This window comes from Protopterus annectens, chromosome 1.part0 (genome assembly GCF_019279795.1).
Source record: "Protopterus annectens isolate FY-2018-M chromosome 1.part0, PAN1.0, whole genome shotgun sequence".
NCBI lineage: Eukaryota > Metazoa > Chordata > Ceratodontiformes > Protopteridae > Protopterus > Protopterus annectens.
The window spans coordinates 541,532,465-541,557,632 of NC_056725.1; the positions used below are offsets into that span (position 1 = coordinate 541,532,465).

The following is a 25,168-nucleotide window of genomic DNA, read 5'->3' on the forward strand; positions in this document are numbered from 1 at the left end:
ACCCCTTCTGATATTGGGCATTTCCCTTTTTGGATGGCACAGGATTTGCACTACCTTCTCTTGGTTCCAACCGGGGCACTCGTTTCTGAAGTCTGGTGTGCACAGAAGTCATTTTTATGGCCCGTGCTCTGCTAGCCACATCAGCCTTCCCACGCACCATACAGTGACGCAAACTTTTGTATGCTGGCTGAACGTTCGGGTAGCAAGAGGAGAAAACCCAACTGTACAGAATACTGCAACATGGAAGAGAAGGACATCTATTATTATGGTAAGATTTTACACAACTTTTCTTTATTTTATTCAAGAATCTAGGAATTTGGGTGGACAACACACTAGTTTTAGCCATTACATTGAATAGTGTAATAAACAATGAAAGATAATTGGTTGTGTTAGAAAATTTATTAACTCAAGAAATGTTGAATAGGTGGTCTGTTTATAGAAGTCTGTTAAGACCAAAAATTGAGTGTGATAATTGTCCATAGTTTTCATAAACTAAAACTAAAAAATTAACGGAGGGAATACAAAGGATGTTTACCAAGATGACTGAAGATCAGGAGATGATGTTGTTTTAGGATAGGCTGTCCAGACTAAGACTTCTGTCAGAAACTTGTTGATGTAGGCAATGGGATTTGATTAATGTACAAGTTTTGAGAGACTGTTTAGGCTTAAAAGGGAGAGAAAGCAGAGTACATGAAGTTAAGAACTTTCATAAAAATAGCAGGATGACAAACTGGTGTTCTGAAAGAGTTGTTGCCACTTTGAATTCTGTGTCAACAGAAATAAAGGACAGTGAAGCCTAGCATGCTTAGACTATTATATATATATATATGTATATATATATATATATATATATATATATATATATATATATATATATATATATAAAAATATGTATATATATATATACACATTAAATGGAGTGGAGTATTAAAAAGTATGTCAGGCTAAAAGGGCCTTGAACCCATGACTGAAGAGCATATTGTATTTTATTGTTTTAGCAAGTGTTCTCTTGTAGTAGTAATGTGCATCTTGATGTGAGCAAAGGTCAGCTAATGACTGCCCTCTCTTAATTTGTGGTTTTCTTTTGTTAATAAGCTTTGCTAGTTCTTGTGTGTTTTCAGTATATTTTGATATCCCGTTTTTGAGTCTAGCAAACTAGTTTGTCCACAGAGCGAGGGTGGTAGTATTATGAGCACTTTCCTTTAGGGGATAGGTGGTAGCCTCTGGGAGACAAATCTGTCCCTCCAGCAGGTTCTATTAATGTCACATACCAGGTTAAGCCCATTAGAGCGAGTAACCCATATACCATTTGACCTACAGATATGCAACATTTCCAGTGAAGCAGGGTCAAAGATTGCCTTTTGTGCAAGGCAGAGATTGCCTTTGTGTAGTCTGCACGAAACAGAATAAAGTGACAGCGATTTCAAACAATCCTTATAGGACAGACACTGAAATTCTTGAATTTTCCACTTTTGTGGTCTCTCCAGTTGCTGCAAGTGCTTGGAAAGGTATAGATCAAAAGGGGTCTTTTACTCAATTATTGGCCTGATGAGGGAAGAGTACAGGGATATTATAACTTTTTTTCTGCAGGCAATGCCTTTACTTATGAGATGAGCAGTGTAGAATGCCCTTCTTACCACTGTGGAGACATGGTGATCAAAGGCAAGGTTGCTGTTAACCTGTGTACCCAGGTCTCTCACCACTGAGTGCGTGCTTAGGGTGTTATTTATGTGGTAGTTAGCAGGATCATCACTCTTACCGAAAGGGATGATGATACATTTTTTTTCTATTGAGTATAAGGCCATGATTTTGGCACTAGCCATTTGTTTGTGTAAGACCCTCTTGTAGGATGTTGACATCGTTTGGAGGTTGTGACCTCTCTTTGCAGTCTTTAGCAAACTGTGCCAGCCACAGACCTTTAGTTTTAGCTTGCACGTCTAAGAAATAGATTCCAAATAGAGGTATCTGGAGTGATCCCTGTGGAACACTACTGGTTATAGGTTTGCTGTTGGAGGTGGATTCCCCTATTTTGACTGTGTGTTCTATCAATGAGCCAGTTAGTGATCCATCTAATGATATAAGGGTTGATACCTAGCTGGGTGAGTTTGTCAATGATGCCTGAGTGGGGGATAGTGTCAGAAGCCTTGGCTAAGTCTAGGTAGGCTGTATTCACAGATTTCCTCTCATTGAGGGCCTTGATGACTGTCTCAAAGAAGTCCACCAGGTTTAATAGGCATGATCTCCCTTTGACAAATCCAAATTGAGTAAGGTCAAGTGTTTGGAGGTTAACAATGTCTTTGTTGGTAAGGTCCGTGATGATTCTCTCCATGGCCTTGCAGATAAGGCTATTTAGGCTAATAGGTCTCTAGTTCCCGGGGTCAGTGGAAGCACTACCTTTGTGCCAGGGGATAAATGTGTCCTTTTTCCATTCCGCTGGGATGAAGCCAGCGCTTAGACTATGATTGAAAAGAGTACCCAGTGGTGTTGCTAATTCTTGTTTGAGCCCATGTGGGACGCAGCCTGGGATTTTATTGGGTCCCATGGATGCTGTGTTTTTGACCTTAGTGGAGGGCATTCATGACCTGCTCTTTAGAGATGCAAGGTACAGGACAGGTTGTAGGGATGTCTTGGGGGTGTGGCATGGACAGTGGAATAAAGTTTTCACAGAACCTGTCAGCCAACAGGTTAGCAATCTCCACAGGCTTGGTATATGTGGTGTCACTAACTACCAGTTCATCACATATCTGTACCTTTCCTTTTAGGGTACGGATGTAACTAAAGAATGCCTTATGGCTGTCCTTAGTTGAGGAACATAATTTGGATTTGTGGTTAAACTTTGGAAGACTTTCACAAGAAATCTTATTTGCTTGTTTAAGCTGAGGAGGGAGTGTTTCCATTTTAGGGCTCGTTCCCTCTTACTCTTAGCAATTTCTTCCTCTTATTGTCAAGCCTGTTAATGGCAGTTGTCCATAAGACAGATCTGCTCTTTCTTGAGGAGCTTGTTTTAGTCCTATGTGGTACCGCCGAGTCAGTGCAGTTCATGTGTTTGTATAAAGCATTTGTGTAGAACTGTGCATAGTTGCCAGTTTCATTTGAGTGGGGAGGTGCAGTGAAGCTATTTATACTATCCCATAAGAGGTTATAATCTGCTTTGGAGAAGTTTTTGTAGTTTAGTTGGTGCTAGGGGGGGTCAGGTGTGATAGTAACTGTGAATGAGACTAACTTGTGGTCAGATCTCACCAGGGAAGACCTCACAATGGGAATGCTGCAGTGGTGTCTGTTCTTGCATTGTTAAGCCTGCAGGTTGATGCTGTAGGGTGTGTGCAAGACCCATTGTACTCTTTTATTTCCGTATCAGTGAGTTGAGATCCTTGATCATTTTGCATTTCACTAAGGTAACCTATCTTCTGTGATCCTTTTAGTATACGTTGTTGGTTTGCTGTCTTTTTTTGGGAACAGCCGGTAGCACAAATGTGTTCGTCATAGTCAGACAATATTGTTGACATTGCTGTAAAGTATTGTCGTGCATAGTTGTGCAGTATTGTTGAAATTGCTGTAAAGATATTTTCCTCTGTATTCAGGCAGTGTTGTTGATTTTAATGAAACTAAATGGTAAATTACATGCAGGTCTCTGTTAAAATAGATTTCATAGCAAGTGTTTTTATCTTAGAGCAAAATTCATTGCACTGTGCAGTAAATAAAAAGCGTCACATATGTGGTTAAAATAAGGCCATGATCGAAGTCGTGTGCCAAAATTTAATGTTTCAACTTTTTTCTTTTTAAAACAACTTTCAGAATTTTCTTTACCATTAATGTTTGACACTGCAAGAATCTAATCTGATCTGCCAGCTGCACTTCTTCCAGTCTAATTCATTGTCATTGTTACATCTACTGTTTGCAATGATCGCTTAGTCTTTTGACAGGTAACTTAAAACCTTTGCAGTTTTGAAATATGAAGGTATATGCTTTACAATTCCTGAAGTTTGGGTTTGTTAAAACATCATTGGAATGTTTTGCCTCTCTTTCTGAATTTAACAGGTTTTCAGCCTATTTTATTGTATTTATAAATCCTGTTAAGATCTTCCATTTACTCTTTAATTCATTAATTGCATATTCATCAACAGAATTAGTAAGTAGCATAGCACTAGAAAACTTATTGTTATTTATTTTGTTTAAAAATTACTATTGTAGAGCCTCCTAGGCTTATGAGCACTTGATGTTTTTAACAGGCAAGACATATTTTTCAGAAATCTTACTTGGATGATCTCCACAATTTTATGCTGGAGTTATACTGTCACTATTAAGCTTCTTTTTCACAGAATATACTCTAGTTTTGTTAGCTGACTGGTGCTGTGAGATACATTCACTCCATGCAGAGGAAATACATATATCATTGAGCTTTTGTAACAGAGCTTGAGTAAAATTGTGTAGCTTACAGGTTATCTTAAACTGTTCCATCACCCTTTTTTTTTTTTTTTAGATAATTAAACAATGTCAAGTCATCCTGAATTTCCTTGCTGCTGAAGGAAGACTGAACACCCAGCACATAGACTGCATATGGGCAGCTGCACAGGTAACTGTTACAAATTGCCATTGACATTTACTTGATGTCCTTCATGGATGCATCTGCAGTCATAACAAGTGGGTTGTCCTGTCGTCAGGCAGCCCTGCAGTCGGCCAGATTCCAAAGTCCGGGTCCGGCTTCGGCTGATGTCGCACTCCACCCGACGTCATCTCTGTTGGTCTTCGGGTATAAAAGCATCAGCCGACGCCATTTTCCTCAGTCTTTCTTGCCGCGTGGCGCCCGAAGCAGAAGCTGTTCGATGTTCATCGTGTTACCCTGCTGCAGTCATCACACTTGGGTTATCCTGCCGTCAGGCGGTCCCGCAGTCGGCCTGAGTTCTAAGGTCTTGGTCCGGCGTCGGTTGCTGTCGCTTCTTCCCTGATGTCTGTGTGCCAGGGGTATATAAGAGGCATCCAATGCCATTTTCTTAAGTTTTTCTTGCCCCAGATGTCAGGTGCCCCCAATAGGTAGGCAATATATATATATTTCTATATAAAGTGTACATATAAAAATAAAACAATACCTTCAGGCACAAGCAAATACACCACAGAGGTTGCATAGGATAGAAGGTGTAGATAAGTCCAGCTAGTTTAGAGGGGATGGAGGGAGGGTAACCTGGACTGCAGCAGGGTGAACACTTGAACATCTGCATTTATGATAGCTACAAAACTGTACTATGTTCATCGTGTTACCCTGCTGCAGTCATCACACTTGGGTTGAATCCCAAAGCTAAGGAAGGGTGGTGGAGTTAAACAGGGTTAGAAGAAGCTAGTAGGCCCTGCAAAACTGCAGCGGCAAAACCAGCTCTAGTCTTAGAATATAGAGGTAAGTGATAGTGCTTGACGAAGGTGTGCACTGAACTCCAAGTTGCAGCTTCCAGAATATCCTTGGTTGGCACCCCTCTGAGAAAGGCTGCTGATGTAGCTGTAGCTCTGGTGGAGTGGGACCTAATGTTAGCAGGTACCGGTTTCCCATGATGCGTGTAGCAGAAACGTATGCAATGTCCTATCCATTTTGGAATGGTCTGTTTTGAGACAGCTCTTCCTTGTGATCCTGCAGCATAGGAACTGTGAACAGTCGAACATCTACATTTATGGTAGGTACAAAACTGTACTTTCTCTTGGTTAAAATTTCAAGCTTCTGTACAAGAATTCCTTCAAAAATGACATGCCAGGTATGACAGAAACTGCCCCTATATCATCGTGGTAACTTGGCCCATTCTTAATCTCTCCTGTCACTCACTGTTCAGGCCAGCAAGTACATTTTTCAGTTGTTAAACAAGCGAATGTTACTGCTTGTAGCCAGTCTTCATCTCAAGGCAGTATCTTTCAACAGGTCTTGTTCTTGGAAGAGGCTGCATTATTATGAGAAAATGCTTTTTGTTCATATTTGATTACAGCCCTGTCTTATTAAACTAGCTGATGCATTAGGAGTCCTACATGTTGGTAATTCTTATCCTGTATTCCTCAGCTTAGCTGTTTTACTCCCTTATTTGGGGGGGGGGGGGGGGTCATTGTTTTCTTCTAGTGCATGCCTTGGCATCTTGAAGCACTGGAGAATTGTGGCCTTTCCACTTAAAAGTTCTTTTCTGCCGCTCTGTGTCTTGAGCCTGACATTTGTCATGTGAAAGGTGTAGCTATCAGGGTTCTTGTGTGGCTGCTAGATTACGTGTCAAGACATACATTGGCATTGCTCCTTTTGTTGGGGAGGAGCATGATGTAAGTTACTGTTGTAAGTGCTAGGATTTCAGTCTAGCTGTTGAAAGATTGGAGAGGCTGCATGTCTTTGTCACATTTCGCAAGGTAGTAGACATCGGGGTGTGCTGACTGCTTGGATAACCTCTAGTGTTCCCCACACTGGTGCCAGCACACTGTGAGATGGGAGAGTACCTGGAGAGTAGACAGTGATCACACTGCCCCACAGAAATTCTTTCCCAAGATGAGTTTTTATGTTGCTGTCTCCCTCTTGTGTAGCCGAAGATCAGGGTTTTGAAAGTCTCCCTCTTTGGTTGACAGTGGGAAACCTAGGAGAGTTTGCAGTCTTTGACAACTGTTTTTGTGGGGAAGTATCTGAAATTGTCAGTACTATATGTACAGCAGGTTAATATTGGAACCTTGCCCACTGACAGCCTGTACATGGAACGTGGTCCCTTGAGTCACCTGGAATGTATTTGATAACATTTGCTGTGAGAGAAACCTCAGGCTGAAGTTTATCTGTGTGCCCATCAAGGTTTTGTGGTCCAAACTATGGAAGGTTGCACAAGGCCTTCCATGCCAAGAGTCACAGGACTTGTTGGGGCAGAAGATTGTGGGCATTTTGGCTTGTGGGATCTGACCTCATGAATTTGGGTGTGGCAGGGCACATTTAAGGAATGTGCAAATACCGGCATCAGGCCCTGCACAGACATTTCCAGTCCCCATGCTACTTTGACAGGCACATCTGTGAACTCTGGTGCCCCTTTACTCCGCCTGTTGTACTTGTCTGTAACATGCTTGTCTCCCCCCATGTTTTGAGACTTCCCATCATGAAATGGGGATTGACGGTGAGGTCTTCCTTACCCATTTTGCCAGGGAGAGGGACTTGGGGAGTGTAGTGGCCATTGCCTTCAAAAAAGATTTAATGGACAGTGAGACCTCCCATCCATATAGTTCACCCCTAGGATGGCCTAATAATCAAAGAAACCTGCAGACTGATTAATTCTTCTAAATAACTGACAGGTGGCTGCTGTGTCTTCTCATAAAAGCATCCATCTATCCACAACCCTTTTCCCCATTTTTGCACTTGGAGTTGTTACTTCAACAGTGACAGACATCTAGAGCCAAGGTTCACAACATTGGGTGGCTAGCCCTATCAGTGTTGTTGTTCTATACTATACACTTGCGTGCACACTCACACTTGTGGCCAGTTTAGAGTGTAAAATTTGTCTAATGCATGTCTTTCGAATGTGGGAGGAAACCCATGCAAACACAAGGAAGACATGCAGACACTGAGCAGAAAGCACCCCAGATGAGAATCAGACCAGGGAACCTCTTGCTGTAAGGTAGCAGTGCTGTCCACTGTGCCACCCGTAAGAAACATGTCAGTGATTATCTAGGGAAGGAAGAAAAGCTTTGTGATTTTTACTCCCATGAAGCCATTGCTGAGGGATGCAATTTTTTCTACCTGGATAATATTACCTGAACTCTCAAGAATGTGGACGTCTTGTTCAAGTCCCGACTAAGCAGGTACTTATCCTGTTGTCCAGCATACATCCTGGATGCCACAGCAGTCTTTTCACCTTAGGTCATTAGGAACTTGAGGTTATCACCTGTGCCACTTGTTGGGATGTAGTCCATCAACTGCCTAACCCATATATCCAGGTCCTACTTTTTACTAATAAACAGGTGCTGGAAAAAACTTTCAAGTCTTCCCAAGTCAGAGTTCACGGAAGACCTAAACTTGTACCCTTACCACAACTTCTTAAGTCTTTTTTCACTTAGCTGCTTGTAATTGAGTGCACTGATAGTATGGCTGGGGATAGCAGGCCCTAGTATGTGCTTGAAAAGGATGGTGTGACCAAGGCAGTCCTTCAAGGATAAACTTAGGCAGGGACATCCTGGACTTGACTCTTTGGAGAGGATTGAGGCTGTTCCCAGGGTTTGGTAGATAAACCTGTAGGAAAGGAAATGTTCTCTTACTGTGGTGGAGGGTTCTCTGTAATCACCTTCTGGCCTTGTTATGCTGCTTCCAGGCAGACCACACCAATTTTTAAGCAAAAAAAAACTTTACAGATTGAGGAAGCCCCCCCCCCCAAGTGTCAGGTTGTATTGCTAGCCATCCCCCCCATTCCATTTTCATGTGTGAAGATGATACCGTCTGACTCAGCACTTACAATCTTGACTACTGACTAGGAAATGCAGTGCTGTTATGAGGAAGGGGCAGCATTCCGAGTTCACACTGGCTTGGAGAGCTGTAACAGCAGACCAGCAGTGTCTTAATGTGGTCATGGATGGCTATGGCTTTTTTAGCACTGCACATACTTTTCAACTGTCCAGATTTTTACTACATATTTTGGTCTGTTCCTCATAAAATTTGTAATTTTCTGGTAAATCACTGGAATGATCTGTAAAGTGAAGTCACTAAATAATGATATACATTTGGGTTTCAGACTTTGTCCTTCAGAAAAATGCATGCCAAAAGAAATCTTGTTGTTGTGGCAACTTTCTAAGTGTATAAGAACAATATTTAAAATCTGTCCTTATTTTGTCCCCCCCCCCCATTCTGTCAAGCTTTGTCCATAGTTTTTGTGCTAGATGATTGAAAGATATGGCACTGCAGCTGTCTATCATCAGCCACCAACTCTTCTGGAACTGTCTTAGGCTTCTCCAGGCTGTAACTGATCCATGTCTGGGGCTGGTGAGGAGATTGAGGGCACTAGTGCAGCATCATACGGCTGCTAGGGAGGGGATTATGCCCTAACTCACCCTCTCTCAGCAGCCTTGCTAGCTGCAGTGTGGTTGCCTCTAGGAGGTGCATGCTTGCTTCTGCACATGTGTGCAACCTTCCCAACCAAGTGGCACACCACTTGCACCATAGAGCTCACTGGATTCTTTATGCTGCTGTTACAATGAGCCAGGCTGCCTCTCGCTCCTAAGGATGGATAAGCTGGTATTGGGCACTGTTTTCTATCCTGTTGTAGATGACTGTGTCTTTCAGCTGTTTTTATAAAATGAGAAAGAGCTGTACTGAAATATTAAGCTCTTTACACAGAGCTCTTCAGACAGACCATGGCTCCACTCCACAGAGTGGGGCTGTAGGTTTTGTTTTTCCTCTGAACTATTCCTCTATCTTTTGTAGTCCCATAGGTGACACAATTTCCTTCCCATCTTTTGGACATTAGCATCTTAAATACATACATCAGTTATGCCAGGCTTTTGATAGTTTCTGTCACTCTTTCTCCAGGGCATAATGTAAATGCTGCTACAGAAATTTTTCATTGTGCCAATGAACATGTACTCCATGACAAATCATTACCTGGGGTTTACTCAAGATGACTTCCTCGTGATACTCTTGAGTGGGCACCACTTCTAGTATATATGCTGTCGTTTTCTTTTTCTCTGCACCAATGTGTTTGCTAAGGTTGTGTCCATTGTGGTGGAGACTTGGTATTAGAAAATGCCTTCCTTTACCTGATGGGTTGTAAATGTTGCCCACATTTAAGGGGTTCCCTTAACAGAGTGTTTGGTTTAGGTGCTTCCATGGTTGTCATATTGTGGGAGTTTCCATCAACTGGGCGATGTTCTCTGAAAACCTGAACTTGACCCACTGGATTGCATACTTCAGAGCCAGGCTGGATAGTCTTCATTGCTAGTAATTCCATCCTGCAGTGAGGGTCAAGGAAGTCATGATCTTGGCTGCCTGATATGGACACAATGGAGAGTAGAGACCTTTACCTAGCTTTCCTTGCCCTAGCTTAATGGGGGTTGTGATCATCATGGTGCCTTTACGTGCTTGAAGATGTAGGTGTTGCAACAGTTAAGTGTCAGTGGCTATAGAGTCACCACCACTTGCAAATCTCCTAGTGTCAAACTCGTGTCCCTGGGTTTAAGTGGTGGACTGATTCTCTTTATTTCACTCTGGGTCTTCCCTTCCTGTAGCACAGGCTCATCAGTTTCTTGCAGTTGATAATTTCTAATGACCCAAGTAAGTGGATCCCCATAAGAGTGGGGCTCTACACATGGGCAGTTCTTGGTCTAGACATGGAGCTGAGATGAGAACTTATCCACTTGTGGTCTAACTTCATGTTGTGGTCTGTAAACAGTGCAGACATGCAACTCCTTTCCTTATGCATTCTCAGTATTACCTGTGGTACTGTTTGCTCATCATTCCACTGCTGCATTTGTCTTTTGATATTTGGGCTGTGTCCTGCCCAGGATACAACAACCGGCCAGCTGCACAAAGCTGTGGCTCCCTCCCACACCTTCACTCCGAGTGCCGATTGGACAGCTGGTTTGTGGAGGCAAATCAACATTCCAAGTGAAGATTACTTCAGAACTTGCCTTGCTTCCTCAAGGAGTAACAGCGGAGAGGCTTCACTGAAATACTTGCCTTCCGACTGACTTTTTCCAGCAGCACTTAAAGGCAATTAAGCTTCTTTCTTGGCTGCAGCATAAATTCTTACATTTTTCTTGCTGTTTCTTCTCCCACTGTACCTAAAAATAAAGAAAGAAAGCAACTGAAGTCATTGCTGACATCACTGGCTCAGACAATGCCTTAGCCCCTGGTGGGTGTCTCTGCAGTGGCCATTTGCTATTCCTAAGATCACTCACTGGTTTCCCTGGGTTCCCCGTGAACTTGGGGTAGCCATGTCCTTTGTGGCTGTTCCACAGTCCAGTCTGGCCATGGAAGAAACATCATCTTTAGGTCTGAGAATTTCTCTGGGAAGTTCTTTTCCGAGGGGCTGGCGAATGAGACTGCTTGCTATCGTTGAATTGCCAACTCTGTCGGTCTCCATCAGGGATGTCTCTAGAAAAAAGAAACTGTTAGGCATTGCTGATCCAAAGACATTTTGTCTGTTCATAAGGATACTTATCTTAAAATACTTTGGAATTTATTGCAGTCTTTCTGTCCTGGAAAACAGAAATCATTCCTGAGGAAAATATGTCAGAGGATTCTGGCTTGGAGAGAGAGAGGGTTTTTTCATTGTGTGAAACTCAAGCCCAAGACTCTCCTTCAAAAAAAAGGTGTCCCCTCCAACTCGGGAGAGAATTCCTTTTCTAAGACTAACTCCAGGATTAATAATGGTTTTGTGAAAACAATTGGACATTCCCCCTAAAGTGAGTGTTTGATGTTGTCATTTTCATCCATTCCTCAGTGAATGGGTTCGGATCTGACTAAACACATTCTTTAGATTCTAGGATCTGACTCTTGAGCTCCCCCCTTGCCCATAATGCTCCTGATCACTGAATTACCTCAGATCTAGTTTGTTGCTCTTCAAGATCAGACAGAATTGCAACTTCTTAAGCTTGGGGATACATTGTTTCATGAGTTTAGCATTAAAACCTTTTGAATTTTTAATTATCTTTGTTTATAGTGTATGCTGTCTTTCTTACCTCCTTTTTTGATCCTTTTTCTGTTTTAAGGTAAACTTTATAGAGTTTCCTTCTCTACCTCCTTTTGAGCTGTTCTCTGACTACCATAGTTAGTAGACCTTAGTTTTCTTCGCTGCCTCTTTTGAGGTATTTAACTACCATAGTTGATTGCCCTTCTCTATTAAAAAAAATTATCTTCATTATTTCTTATTGGATTGTTGAACATTTTGTTTTCCAGTATGGCTGATAAGTCTACTGTCTTTAAAACTCATTGCATCCGAGTGACACCTCCAGGTGCATCTGCAATTAACTCCTACTGATGCCTCTAGGTATCAAATATTGCTTGTTCATATTTGCATCAGATATTCCAAAACCATGCTATGTACAAGGATTTAAAAGATTTTGTCTTAAAGCTTACACAGTGGCAAGCTCAACTGCGTTAATATTTGACCTTTGTCTATTGCACGTAAAGAGAGATTAACTGTTGCTTTTATGATATTAATTTATATAGATATAATTTGCACATTTTTCTAAATATGTCAACAACCAAATAACATAGACTAAACAGCCTCTTATGAAGGGTTTCAGCTAGATGAATAAACTGTTGCTGGACAGTAGGTGTGTAAATTAAATGGTAGTTTAGATACTGTATTACAACATATTACAAACGTAATATTCACTGTGTTTACTGTGACTCATAAAATTAAGTTTAAGACCTAGAACCTAAAGAATAGTACCACTATAAAAATAGTTTGTGCTGAAGAGTTTGCCATTTGTACTTCTTTCATAATGCCTATGTTTCCAGAGATATAAACATCTGTTTGAGATGTGAGGACATAGTTTGATTCTGTCAAAAGGCTTAGGCTCCACCCACTGGAAGTTACAGTGCAAATTTCCTGAGCTCCTTTGGAGCCATTGAGTTAAAAAGTATGGGTATAAGATTCCAAATTCTGATGCCCACAGGGAGTGTGTGTAATGTTTGGGGGCAGCACATCTGGATACCTCCTACTTTGTGCAGCCTTTAATGTCAGGGCATTAAGTGATCGGAGGAATAAATTAATCCTCGGAGGTGGTCTTCTAGCGTGTTCTCCTTCTACTGGTACATCTTCATCATCTCAAAAATCTAAGTAGGCTAAAGATCATAGGAAACGCTGTTCATCTAAGTCACCTCAGTCAGTACCTTCCTCTCGCTCTCCTCCGAAGGTACCCAAGGCCTTTGATCTGATACCTGTAGGTACCAAGTCTCCTCAGCTCTCTTCTCTAACTTTGAGGTCTCCATTCCTCCAAGAGACTCCGAAAAAGTCTTCAAGGCCACCATCCACTTCTGTTAGGTCCTCTCTCATCATCCTATCCACCTCTGACTCTGGAAGTTCCTTAGAACACAGATCCAGTTGGGGGTTCTGCCGGCTCCATCTCCCACTGGATCTGTGAATCTTAAATCTACCCTCCAGCCTGTACATGCTCCTCCTCTGATATGAAGTGCGATTTTGGAGTCCTCAGATCTGAAAGCCCCTAGAGTTGAACCGTCTGATCTGAAGGTCTTAGCATCTTCGACTCGACTTCTCCTGACCTGATAGTCTCCAACCCCGTTGGAGCACGGTGGCTCTCGGAGGCGAAGCATTGGTGCCAGATCTGAGCCATTGACTTTGAAGTTTTTGGAGCTGTCGCTTCTTTTCAAAGCTTCAGCACTGGATAACTCGGCTCTGACTCCCCCTCTGACCCAGGAATGCAGGGGCTGTCTGATCCAAGAGTTCTACTCCGGTGGGATTTCCCTCAGCATCTCCTAAGCCTTCGTCTTTCGAGTTGTGGAGAGAGTATTGTTTCTACTTACAGACTTTGACTTTTCCTTCTTTGGATCCATCTTCCCAACCTCCATTGGATTGTGTGTCTGAATTCTGTCATCCTACACCTCAGGGCCAGCAAGCCCACATGAACTTCCAAACAGTTTTTACCAGGGAACTTCTACTCTCTTCTGACACGTTCCCAGTGCACCACACTGAAGAGGATACTCAGAAGAGATCATGCAAGAGGAGACACCTGGATTCCCCTCAAGAATCCCTCACAGAAGACAATGATTTTGATGAGAGAGAAGGTTCCTTAGATCTCCACCTGAAGATGCCTCATTAGAAGACATCTTGGAGAACCTTTGTCAAAAAGATGGTTGGTCTACCCATCCACCTTCAGTTTTCTTGAGAGCCTTTTGGTGTGGACCGTCTACATCTTTGGTTACCCCACCTGGGGATGAGCTGATAGACTTGGTCTCCCGCAGAGCATGAAAGGATCATGACTCTATAGAACCGATCTCTAAATTCCTGGACAAGATTTGTAGTGCCCTGCCAGGTTACATTGCACTAAGGGTGTTTTCCATAGATGCCATGGTCATGCAGCTACTAAGGAGGAGTTGGCTGAGAAGAGCTCCTCTGTCCATCCCCCTACCAGGGAGACTAGGGTGTTGGGCAAGTTCAGGAAGTTAGTGTATCCATTAGGGCTCTTAGCTTTTACGGTTATTGAATTATTTGGTGCATTTCATGAGGTTAGAGAGGGACTTAGTCAAGGAATCTTCATAACCCTCTCCAGTGTCCATGTCTGTAGAGGAGCAGAAATATTTTTCCTCACAACTCTGTACGCTACAATCCATTACTAAAACGTCTATGAGGTAGGTTAAGCTCACACCCAGCTGAAGGTTTCTCATGGACTGCCGGTTCAGGCATAGCCATTAGGAGACATGCCTAGATGTTGTTGTCTGATTTCACGGAACCCTTTAAGGTGTCATTAATCAGTACTCCCTTGGCTCTTTCCTGTCTAGACCAACAGTTACAGATGCACTCACACAGTAAGAAGGATGGAAAGACCCTGTCTGCCCTGTCAAGCTGCTTTTCTAGCTTGCAGAGAACCTTTTCCAGGAATCAATGCAGTGGTAAGAAAGTGTGGATCAGAAAGTCCCAAGCGCCTTTCTAGGAATCGCATGGAGTTTTTTCTCTCAGAGGCAAAGGGGAAAATAACTATAATTGGAGACGCCGCCCTCATGGAAGAGGGGGTCTGCAGAAACAAGGATGTTCTTCGTGTTTCACTGTTGCAGTCATCACACTTGGGTTATCCTGCCAAGGGTAGCTGTCAGTCGGCCCGAATACCAGAGGCTTAGTATTTCTGCGTCAGTTGCTGTCGCTCTAGGACTGACGTCAGGTCGTCAGTGGTGTAAAAACAGGCAGCCGACGCCATTACATCAGTCTTTCTTGCAGAGGAGCATGAAGCAGAAGCAGTTCGCACGAGTGCCGGTCGGCCGCTACCTGAGTTTTCGTTTCCGAAATTGAAGTTGAAGTCTTCTAAAAGCTAAGTACCCCATTGGGGATCCTTTTTTCTTGCTCCAAGCGATGTCAGAAAAAGTTAACAATTGTCTCGCCTGTGGAAAGCAAATACCACACACAGATTTCCATTCTTACTGCATCGCCTGTTTAGTCCCAGACCAGGTTTTGTGCTTTGTTCAACGCCTGAGCTATACATTGTTGGGGCCTTATTGTAGCTAGATACGTTCGCTCTCGATCTTCGTATTCTGAAATGGCTTTGGTAAGCCATCTGACTACCGATCTTCCGAAAAAATGTAAGGATAAAAACAGACACAGACCGCACAGGTCCAAAACTGCCGATGACGCTTCCGTTAAGCTAGTCGCCAGTTCGCCGGTACTCAGTGAGGAGCGTTCGCAGCCCCTGATGCCCACTTTGGATTCGTAGGTCGCTACCAAGACCTGTTCGGAGTCTGGTATGCCACGAGACTCTTAGACTACAGAACCTGCGGATGTCTCTACCTTGGATGGGTTCGGATGCGCTGTGCAGGCACCGGCTTCTGAAGAAGTTCTTAGCACTACCGATATTCGACACAAACCGCCGACTTTCGTGTCTTCAGTTCTTTCTATAACTATCGAGTTTCTAAGGCCCAGAGTACGAGCTACTCTTAAAAAAAATGATGCCCCAAACTCGAGCTCCTGATTCCTTGCCACAATCTCAGATGTTTAAAATGGCAGAAGACCTTATGCTGATTAGGGGAAGCCAGCCCTCCCCTGCTAAAAGGAAAAGCGACTTCTCCCCACCAGCTTTATCTGACAGAGCGTCTGACGACTCTGAGGTTTGTGATTATGAAGACATGCCCTTATCTGCTTATGAGGATTCAGATGTAGAGGAATCCAATCCCTCTGCCTCTCCTCCAGAGGATTTTTCTTTTGGTGAAATCCTACATACCTTGAGAGAGCATTTCCATTGGGAATGCCAAAATTATCCTCAGTCCAAAAAGAGACTCTGGGAATTTTTAGATTTACCACAGCTTAGACCCTTGGCTATTCCTGCTGTTCTGGATGTTGTGGATGATGTTTTTATGGAATCCATTCTAACTCCTGATACTCTACCTCCTGCTCCCAGGAAACCTGACAGGTACTACAGAGTCCCTGACTCTCTCAAATTTATTTTCAAGAATCCTACTGCTGACCCACAGGTCATCTCCCAAGGACCTAAAGGAATAAAAGCAACTACAGCTAAGAATCCAACCCCCTCGGACAGGGATTCCCTAGCTTTAAACAGATGGGGTAAAAAAGTATACACCTCTGCAACTCTTGCCATTAGAGCATTAAATTGTCAATTCCACATGGTGAAATACCAGCAACATACTATGAAACTTATTAAACAAAAATTGTCTACCTTCTCTGACTGTGCAGAAAATAAAGAATTACAGGAACTTTTGCATTCTATAAGCCAAGCCAGCAGGCATGCCCTGCAGTGTGGGTTTGACACCCTAGAAGCATCTTGCAGGGCAGCAGTCGCAGGTTCTGTACTTAGAAGGCATGCCTGGCTTAAGGAACAGACTTTGCCAGACCATGTCAAATCAAAATTATTGGACGCACCTCTGAGCAAAGACAACCTGTTTGGCAGCAAAGCAGAAGAGGTTTTAAAAAAGATGGAAGAAGCTAAGTCTATGCAGACAGTGAGATTTTTGCAAGTACAGCCTCCAAGATTCAGTCGGCATTGCCCCTCAAAACATTGGTCCTTTCCAGCCCCCTCAAGACAACCTCAGACTAGACCTAGGGGAAGCAGACCCCCCAGACAACAGTCTCAGAGTATGCAGAGATCTAAGCAATCGAGTACCTCCACTTCTAAAAGAGGGAGTGCTAAGTCACTCCCTTATGGAAAGAATTCACAGTGACTTCTCAACTCCTCCTCTCACCTCTGCCCAATTGCTTCTGCCCCTAGGAGGAAATCTTGCCTACCATGCAAAAAACTGGGTCCCCATCACCAACGATAAATGGGTCCTCAACATAGTATCCCATGGGTACAGATTTTATTTCCACATGCTGCCAATCCCAAAAGGGTTCCCAGATATTCCTCCAAACCAGTGGGCAGAGGCACAAAACCAAGTTCAGTCCCTACTCTCCATAAGGGCAATTCAGACTGTACCAGCAGAACAGATAGATTCATAGATTAGTACTGGGCTAACTGCCCTTGTGAGACATGTTAAGCCTAGCCAATTATGCTTTGTGAGACTCAAACCCTGCACCTCATGTTTGCAAGGCAAACACCCTAACCATTAGGCCACCCTCTCAACCCCTAATAGGCTAAGCTTTTTATTCCAGACTTTTCCTGGTACCGAGAAAAGAGGGCACCTGGAGCCCAATCTTAGATCTATCCATTCTAAACACCTTCCTGGTAATACCAAAGTTCAAAATGCTCACTCTACAGCAGCTTCTACTTATGCTGTCCAAAGATGCCTGGTTAGTCACCCTAGACCTAAAGGAGGCCTATTTGCATATCCCATTCAGGGACTCCTACAGAAAATATCTAGATTTCAGGGCAAGATCTGTGCATTATCAGTTCTCTGCACTTCCCTTTAGCTTATCCACTGCTCCCAGAGTTTTCACAAAATGCCTGGCTCCAGCCATTACCTTTTGCAGACAAATATTCAAATTTACCCCTACTTGGATGACTGCCTGATTCAGGCAGACAGTCAAGAAAAGCTGTTGCAGCACCTGACATTTGTAAAGGACCGCTAACCTCACTGGGGTACAATAATAATGAAAAGAAATGCAAACTAGTCCCCAGTCAAAAAAATTGTATTCCTAGGAGCAAGCTTGGACACAGCATACCAGATGGCATTCCTTACTCCAGAAAAACAAGCCTATCTGACCGTCTACTTCTCTCAAATGGCCACCAGAACCCAGTTATCCATAAGGAAAATCCTGCAAGCTCTAGGGTTCATGGCCTCCTGCATTCTATTAATTCCATATGCCAAATTGCATATGAGGAAACTTCAGTGGCACTTGAAAAAAATCTTTGACGCCAACATTCTCAGGACCTGGAAACTATCATGCCTATGATACCTTGTCTAAGGAAGGAGTTCCTTTGGTGGGCAGCAGCATGCAAACACAACAAGGGGCTTCCCTGTACACATCCCTATGCCACCCAGACCCTAACCACAGACACATCAGACTATACTTGGGGCGCACATCTGGATGGCAGGTAAATTCAAGGCCACTGGAGCCCAAATCAAATTCATCTGCACATCAGCCAAAAAGAGATGCTAGGTGTTGAGCACGCTCTGACAGCTTTCAGATCCCTACTCTGTCCGGGGCCTCTATTAATCAAAGCCGACAACACCACAGTGATGTGGTACATCAACAAGCAGGGGGGAACCCACTCTTACCCACTCTGCAGGCTAGCCATGACCCTTTGGAACACTGCCTCAGCCATGCATATTCACCTGTAAGCCCAATTCCTGACAGGCAACCAAAACTCTTTGGCAGACAACTTGAGCAGAAATCTCCTAGACCCTCACGAGTGGCAATTAAACCAGAAAACCTTCAGCCTTGTGACCCCGAAATGGGGTACCCAGAAGGTGGACCTTTGCCTCCCCCTACAACCACCAGCTCAGCATATTCTGCACCAGGGAACCTCACAGCAAGGCCTGAAAAGTGGATGCCGTGTCCTTCCAGTGGGCAAACCTCTCAGTCTATGCATCCCCCCCTTCCTCCTCTTACAAGAGTACTACTCAGAATATGGGAGAAGAGACCAAGGGCAATCCTAATTGCCCCAGACTGGCCACGCCAACACTGTTACCCAGTACTGCACGGTCTGTCTCCATTGCTTCCATGGCACCTCCCTCAGATTCCAGCTCTCCTAACTCAGCAGGAGGGAGAGTTCTTGCATCCACAGTTGCAGACCCTGCACTTTGCAGCCTGGCTTATTCCTTGACTTCCCCTCCAGTGGCCAGCCTAAGCAAACAGGTCCTGGATGTTATAAATGAATCCAGACGACCCAGTACTAGAAAATCCTATGCTGACAAGTGGAAAAGGTATTGTTCCTGGATCCAGACTAAAGGAGGTGACCCAGCACAGCCATCGTTACCTCTCATCCTGGATTACCTAGCAGACCTACTCCACAGGGGCCTATCCTTCTCTTCCATTAAAATCCATGCCTCTGCCATCTCTGCACATTACAGCACTGAGCCGCCTCTCTTCTCACACCCTCTCATCAAGCAGTTCCTGAGAGAAGCTAACAACTTAAGGCCACCACAAAGAGCCCCTACCTTTGCTTGGGACCTTAACTTTGTGTTGGAAAAGCTCATGTTTCCCCCTTTTTGAGCCTGCAGCTACAGCAGAGCTAAAATTCCTCTCTTGGAAAACAGCTTTGCCATTGGTCATCACTTCAGCTAGAAGAGTGTCTGAGCTACAAGCACTCATGGCTGTGGAACCTTTCTTCATTTTCCATGCTGACAGGGTCTCCCTCAGGACTAACCCAACTTTCATACCTAAAGTGGTGTCCAGTGTGGCTCTCAACCAGTCTATTAATTTGTCCACCTTTTTCCTTAATCCTCAAAATAAGGGGTAAAGGATCCTGCACTCTTTAAATGTGCACACAGCTCAGATTCTACCTGGATAGGACTAAGCCCTTTAGGAAATCTGACCAGTTACTAATCAGCTTTGCACCAGGGGCAAAGGGAAGGCCGTATCAAAATAAACCATCTCCAAATTGATAGCACGCTGTATCCATTTCTTTTGCAAACACCATGGAAAACCACCCCCCACAAGGGGGTCAGAACACATTCTACTAGGGCAACTTCAGCCTCTACAGCCTTTCTTAGAGGGGTCCCTACCAGGGACATCCTGGAAGCTGCAACATGGAGTTCTGTTAATACCTTCACCAAGCATTACCACCTGCCTATCCTTTCCAAATCCAGGACAGGCTTTGCAACCGCAGTCCTGCAGGACAGGCTAGCCAGCCCCAACTCTGACTGCCTCCACCCTTTCTTCAGTTTTGGGAATCAACCCAAGTATGATGACTGCACCAGTGAAGCATGAAAAACGTAGTACAGTTGTGTACACTTACCATAAATGTAGATGTTCGAGTGTATTCACTGTTGCAGTCCTGGATGTTCATCGTGCATACAGCTGCAGTAATCACAGATGGGTTTTCTGCCGTCAGGCGGTCCCTCGGTCGGCCGAATTCCAAAGTCTTGGTCCGGCGTCTGTTGTCGTCGCTTTCTCTTCTAACGTCAGTGAGGCCAGAGTATATAAGACACAGCCAACGCCATGTTCTTCAGTCTTTTTTGCCGCGTGGTGCCCGAAGCAGAAGCAGTTCGCAAGTGCCGGTCGGCCAGCTCCTGAATTACGAAAATTTTGGAAACCGAAGTCTTCATTAAAGCTAAGTACCCCGTTGGGGAAACATTTCTTGCCTCAGACTGATGTCAGAAAAAGTTAATAATTGTATTTCTTGTGGGAAGCAAATACCGCATAAGGATTTCCATTCCCTCTGCATACCTTGTTTGGGCCCAGACCACGACGTCTCGGGCTGTCGCTTTTGCGCTACCTTCAATAAACACACTATTAAGCGTCGGTTCGCCCAACACTACTTTGGTAAAGCTTTTGATTATAAAATGTCGTCGGACACTCCGACTACCGTTTTGTCCAAAAAACGCAAGGAAAAGGACCGACACGCGAGGCCCGCGGTCCCCGCCGACACCACGCCAAAACAGGCTACACGTGGTCCGGTTCTCAGCAAGACGCCTTTGCAGTCCCTGACTACCGACGACACTCCTTTGGCGGTGTCCTTTGTACCCGAGACCGCTGGGACCTCGGCCCTTACCCAGACTACAACCGAAGCCTTTGCTAATGTTGAACCTACTAATGTGGACAGGTCCACCTCCACCCATGGTGTATTTAGGCCCTCATCTTCTTTTTCAATTAAGACCTTTACTAAATCCAAAGCAGCCAGGCATCCCACGAGGCCTGTTGCACAGGGCCCATCTCCAGGCCCTATGCCTAAAAAACAGATGCTTAAAATGGCTGAGGATTTAATTACTCTTATCAGAGGTTCTCAACCCCCTCCAGACAAGAGACCCAGAGTGGAGGAAGATTCCCCCTCTTCTGCTCTTCTGATCAGGGATCCATTTTATCAGAACATTCTGATGCAGAGGAACACTCTTACTCTCCTTTTGAGGATTCGGATGCAGAACAGTCCATTCCTTCTGTATCCCCTCCTGAGGATTTTTCCTTTGGGGAAACCTTGCACACCTTGAGGGAACACTTCCATTGGGAAGGCCAAGACTTTTCAGATTCCAAGAAAAGACTTAGGGAATTTCTTTTGTTACCTCAACACAGACCTCTGGCTATACCCCCTGTTTTGGACATACTGGATGATGTCTATTCGGAGGCGTGCCTTAACCCGGATTCTCTGCCTCCTGCACCAGTCAAACCTGATAGGTATTACAGAGTACCCAGCTCTCACCAATTTCTCTTCAAAAGCCATAATGCTGACCCTGAAACCATTTCACAAGGCCCCAAGGGATTGAAGGCCTCCACTGCCAAGAATCCTCTTCCTGCAGAAAGGGAATCAAGATCTTTAGAAAGGTGGGGTAAAAAGGTATATACCTCGGCCACCCTAGCCATGAGGGCCTTAAATTGTCAGTTTCATATGCTTAAATATCAACAGTTCCTGTTATCACAATTAAGGAACAAAATGTCTCAACCTGAACAACCAGATTTAAAGGAGTTACAGGATATGATGCATAGTGCAGAGCAAGTGGGTAAGCACACTTTACAATGTGGTTATGATGCCCTAGAGGCTTCAAGTAGAGCGGCTGCTACGGGATCAGTCATTCGCAGACATGCTTGGCTTAGAGAACAAAACTTACCTGATCATGTGAAAGCTAAACTTCTAGATGCTCCTTTACAAAAGGATGTGCTGTTTGGTACTAATGCTGAGGAGATATTACGGAAAATGGAAGAAAAAGCCAAATCCATGCAAACTGTCAAAACCTTTTTCCAGGTCCAACCACCACGTTTTAGCAGAAATTGGCCTTCAAAGAACTGGTCCTTTCCAGCCACTGACAAGCCCCAAAGAGGTAGATACAGACGCACAAGGGGCAGAGGGCAATCACAAGGATCATATAGAGGACGACAATGGCAAACTCCAGCACCAAGAGGTGGTGAGGACAGTGCACAACAATACAGGAAGCAAACCCAATGACTCCCTCATTTTCATGCCAAGCACGTCTCAGCTGGCAGCACCTTTGGGAGGAAAGCTAGCATTATTTGCAAACAATTGGCATATTGTCACAACAGACAAATGGATCCTGGACATTATAAACAGAGGCTACAAATTTCATTTCCACACTCTTCCAAAAATGACAGGCATGCCAAACCTGCCACAGAATCAAAGGGCAGAGGCACAACTACAAATTTCAAAGCTCTTAAGCATGAGAGCTATTCAAGAGGTACCTTCTCACGAACAAGGTCAAGGTTTTTATTCAAGGCTTTTTCTGGTACCAAGGAAAGGAACCGACTGGAGACCCATTTTGGTCTTATCCATCCTAAACACATTTCTACTCGTACCAAAATTCAAGATGCTCACATTACAGCAACTTCTTCCCATGCTGGGCAAGGAGTTTTGACTGGTAACATTGGACCTCAAGGAGGCATACCTGCATGTCCCAATCAGACAAAGCTGCAGAAGATACCTCAGATTTCTTGCAGGTTCAATCCACTATCAATTCTCTGCATTGCCCTTTGGCTTATCTACTGCGCCCAGAGTATTCACAAAGTGGCTGGCATCAGTGATTGCCTACTGCAGACTTCAAGGGATACAAATTTACCCTTATTTGGACGACTGCCTGATCCAAGCGGACAGCAAACACATACTTCTGGAACATCTGGCATATGTGACACGGTTACTGCAGTCTCTGGGGTACACAATCAACAAAGAGAAATCAAGGCTAACACCATCTCAGAAAATAACTTTCCTGGGTGCCAACTTGGACACAAACACCCAGATGGCATACCTTACGCGAGAAAAACAAGGGCAACTATCTCAGTACTTCAAAATACTAGAAAAAAGTACCAGGCTTACTGCAAGGAAAATCCTGCAGGCTCTGGGATTCATGGCATCTTGCATTCTTTTAATCCCATTTGCAAAGCTGCATATGAGGAAACTTCAGTGGTACCTAAAAAACCTATGGCCTCAACACAGTCACAGTTTGGAAACAATAATACCAATAATCCCATGTTTGCAAAAGGAATTTCTATGGTGGGCCCAAGCATGTCAAGCAAACACAGGCCTCCCATTCTGCAAGCCTCAAGCAAAGCAAGTTATCACAACAGACGCCTCAGATTATGCCTGGGGGGGCTCACATGACGGACAGGTGCATCCAGGGCAAATGGTCCCAAAAGGAAAAGCACCTTCACATCAATCAAAAAGAAATGCTAGCAGTAATAAATGCAATTACAGCTTTCAAGGACTTCCTGCATCCAGGACAATTACTGATAAGAACAGACAACACCACAGTAATGTGGTACATAAACAAACAAGGAGGAACACATTCATACCCCTTGTGCAGACTAGCCATGACTCTTTGGAACTTGGCTCTGGAATGGCAAATCGAACTTCAAGCACAGTACCTGCCAGGATTGGAAAACACCCTGGCAGACAAATTAAGCAGAAATATGACAGATCCACACGAATGGAAGTTACATCCTCAGGTGTTTACAGAAATAACCCAAGTGTGGGGGAGGCCAGACATAGATCTTTTTGCCTCCCACAGGGATCATCAATTGGAAAAGTTTTGTTCGAGGACCTTCCATCCAAAGGCCTGGAGAGTGGACGCCCTTTCATTCAGTTGGACAGCATGGACAGTTTACGCATTCCCACCTCTGCCTCTTCTGCCCAAGGTGCTTTTGAAAGCAAGAACAGACAGACCGAAGATGATACTGATTGCTCCAGATTGGCCAAGGCAACACTGGTACCCACTGCTGAGGAGCCTAACACATACTCCTCCCTGGTCCCTGCCTCTAATGCCTCTTCTGCTGACTCAGCACAGCTACAAAACTCTTCACAGTCAGCTGAAAACACTCAATCTCGCTGCATGGAAAATTCCTTAACACCACAACAGACCCTGCTCTCCAAGGAGGTGCAGGATGTCATTTTGGAGGCCAGAAGGCCATCTACTAGAAAAGCTTACTCCGCAAAATGGAAGCGGTTTTGCTCATGAAATGAGAAAAAAGGCCAGGACCCTAGTAAACTGGACTTGCCTCAGGTATTACAGTATCTAGCTGAGCTGCTGAACAGTGGACTTGCATTTTCTTCCATAAAAATCCATGCCTCAGCCATTTCTGCAGAATACAACACGGATCCTCCTTTATTTTCTCACCCACTCTTACGACAGTTCCTCAGAGGGGCTAAGAATATTAGACCACCAAGGAAACAACCAATGCCAGCCTGGGATTTTAATTACATACTAGAAAAATTAACATTGCCTCCTTTTGAACCAGCTGCCGCAACAGATTTGCAATACTTGTCCTGGAAAACTGCCTTCCTTCTGGCTATCACTTCAGCTCGTAGAGTTTCGGAACTACAGGCCCTCATGGCGGTGCAGCCCTTTCTCATTTTCCATCAGGACAGGGTTTCCCTTCGTACCAACCCATCATTTATGCCTAAAGTGGTATCCAGGGTAGCTTTAAATCAAGCCATACACCTTCCTACCTTTTACCCCAATCCTCAAAACAAAGGGGAAAGGCTGCTACATTCTTTAGACATCCATAGGCAGCTACGTTACTATTTGGACAGAACAAAGTCCTTCAGGAAATCAGAACAACTCTTTGTGTCCTATGCTGTAGGGGCTCAAGGGAAGCCAGTTTCCAAGCAGACTATTTCAAAGTGGATAGGCCACTGCATACGGTTTTGTTACTCCTATCATGGGAAATCTGTTCCTACAGGTATCAGATCACACTCCACCAGGGCCACAGCTACCTCTACAGCCTTCCTCAGAGGAGTTCCTACCAAAGATATTCTGGAGGCAGCCACTTGGAGTTCTGTACATACCTTCACAAAACACTACCATCTGCCTTTATATTCCAGAACTAGAGCAGGCTTTGCCACTGCTGTTTTGCAGGGCATTCTGGCTCAACCCAGTTCCTCATAGTACCTACCACCCTGTGAGTAGCTTTGGGACTCTACCCATCTGTGATTACTGCAGCTGTATGCACGATGAACATAGTACAGTTTT

At 44.2% G+C, this 25,168-nt stretch overlaps 1 protein-coding gene across 1 annotated transcript in view; it reads left to right on the top strand.

Annotated features, from left to right (window-relative positions):
- The window catches only part of USP34 (ubiquitin specific peptidase 34), a gene marked incomplete in the record, with an annotated part of 5,849,982 nt that overhangs the window by 1,382,110 nt on the left and 4,442,704 nt on the right, over positions 1 to 25,168 (top strand). Inside the window, 1 exon segment of the mRNA XM_044061224.1 lies at positions 4,481 to 4,573. Within this exon segment, the coding sequence (XP_043917159.1) occupies positions 4,481 to 4,573 (93 nt within the window).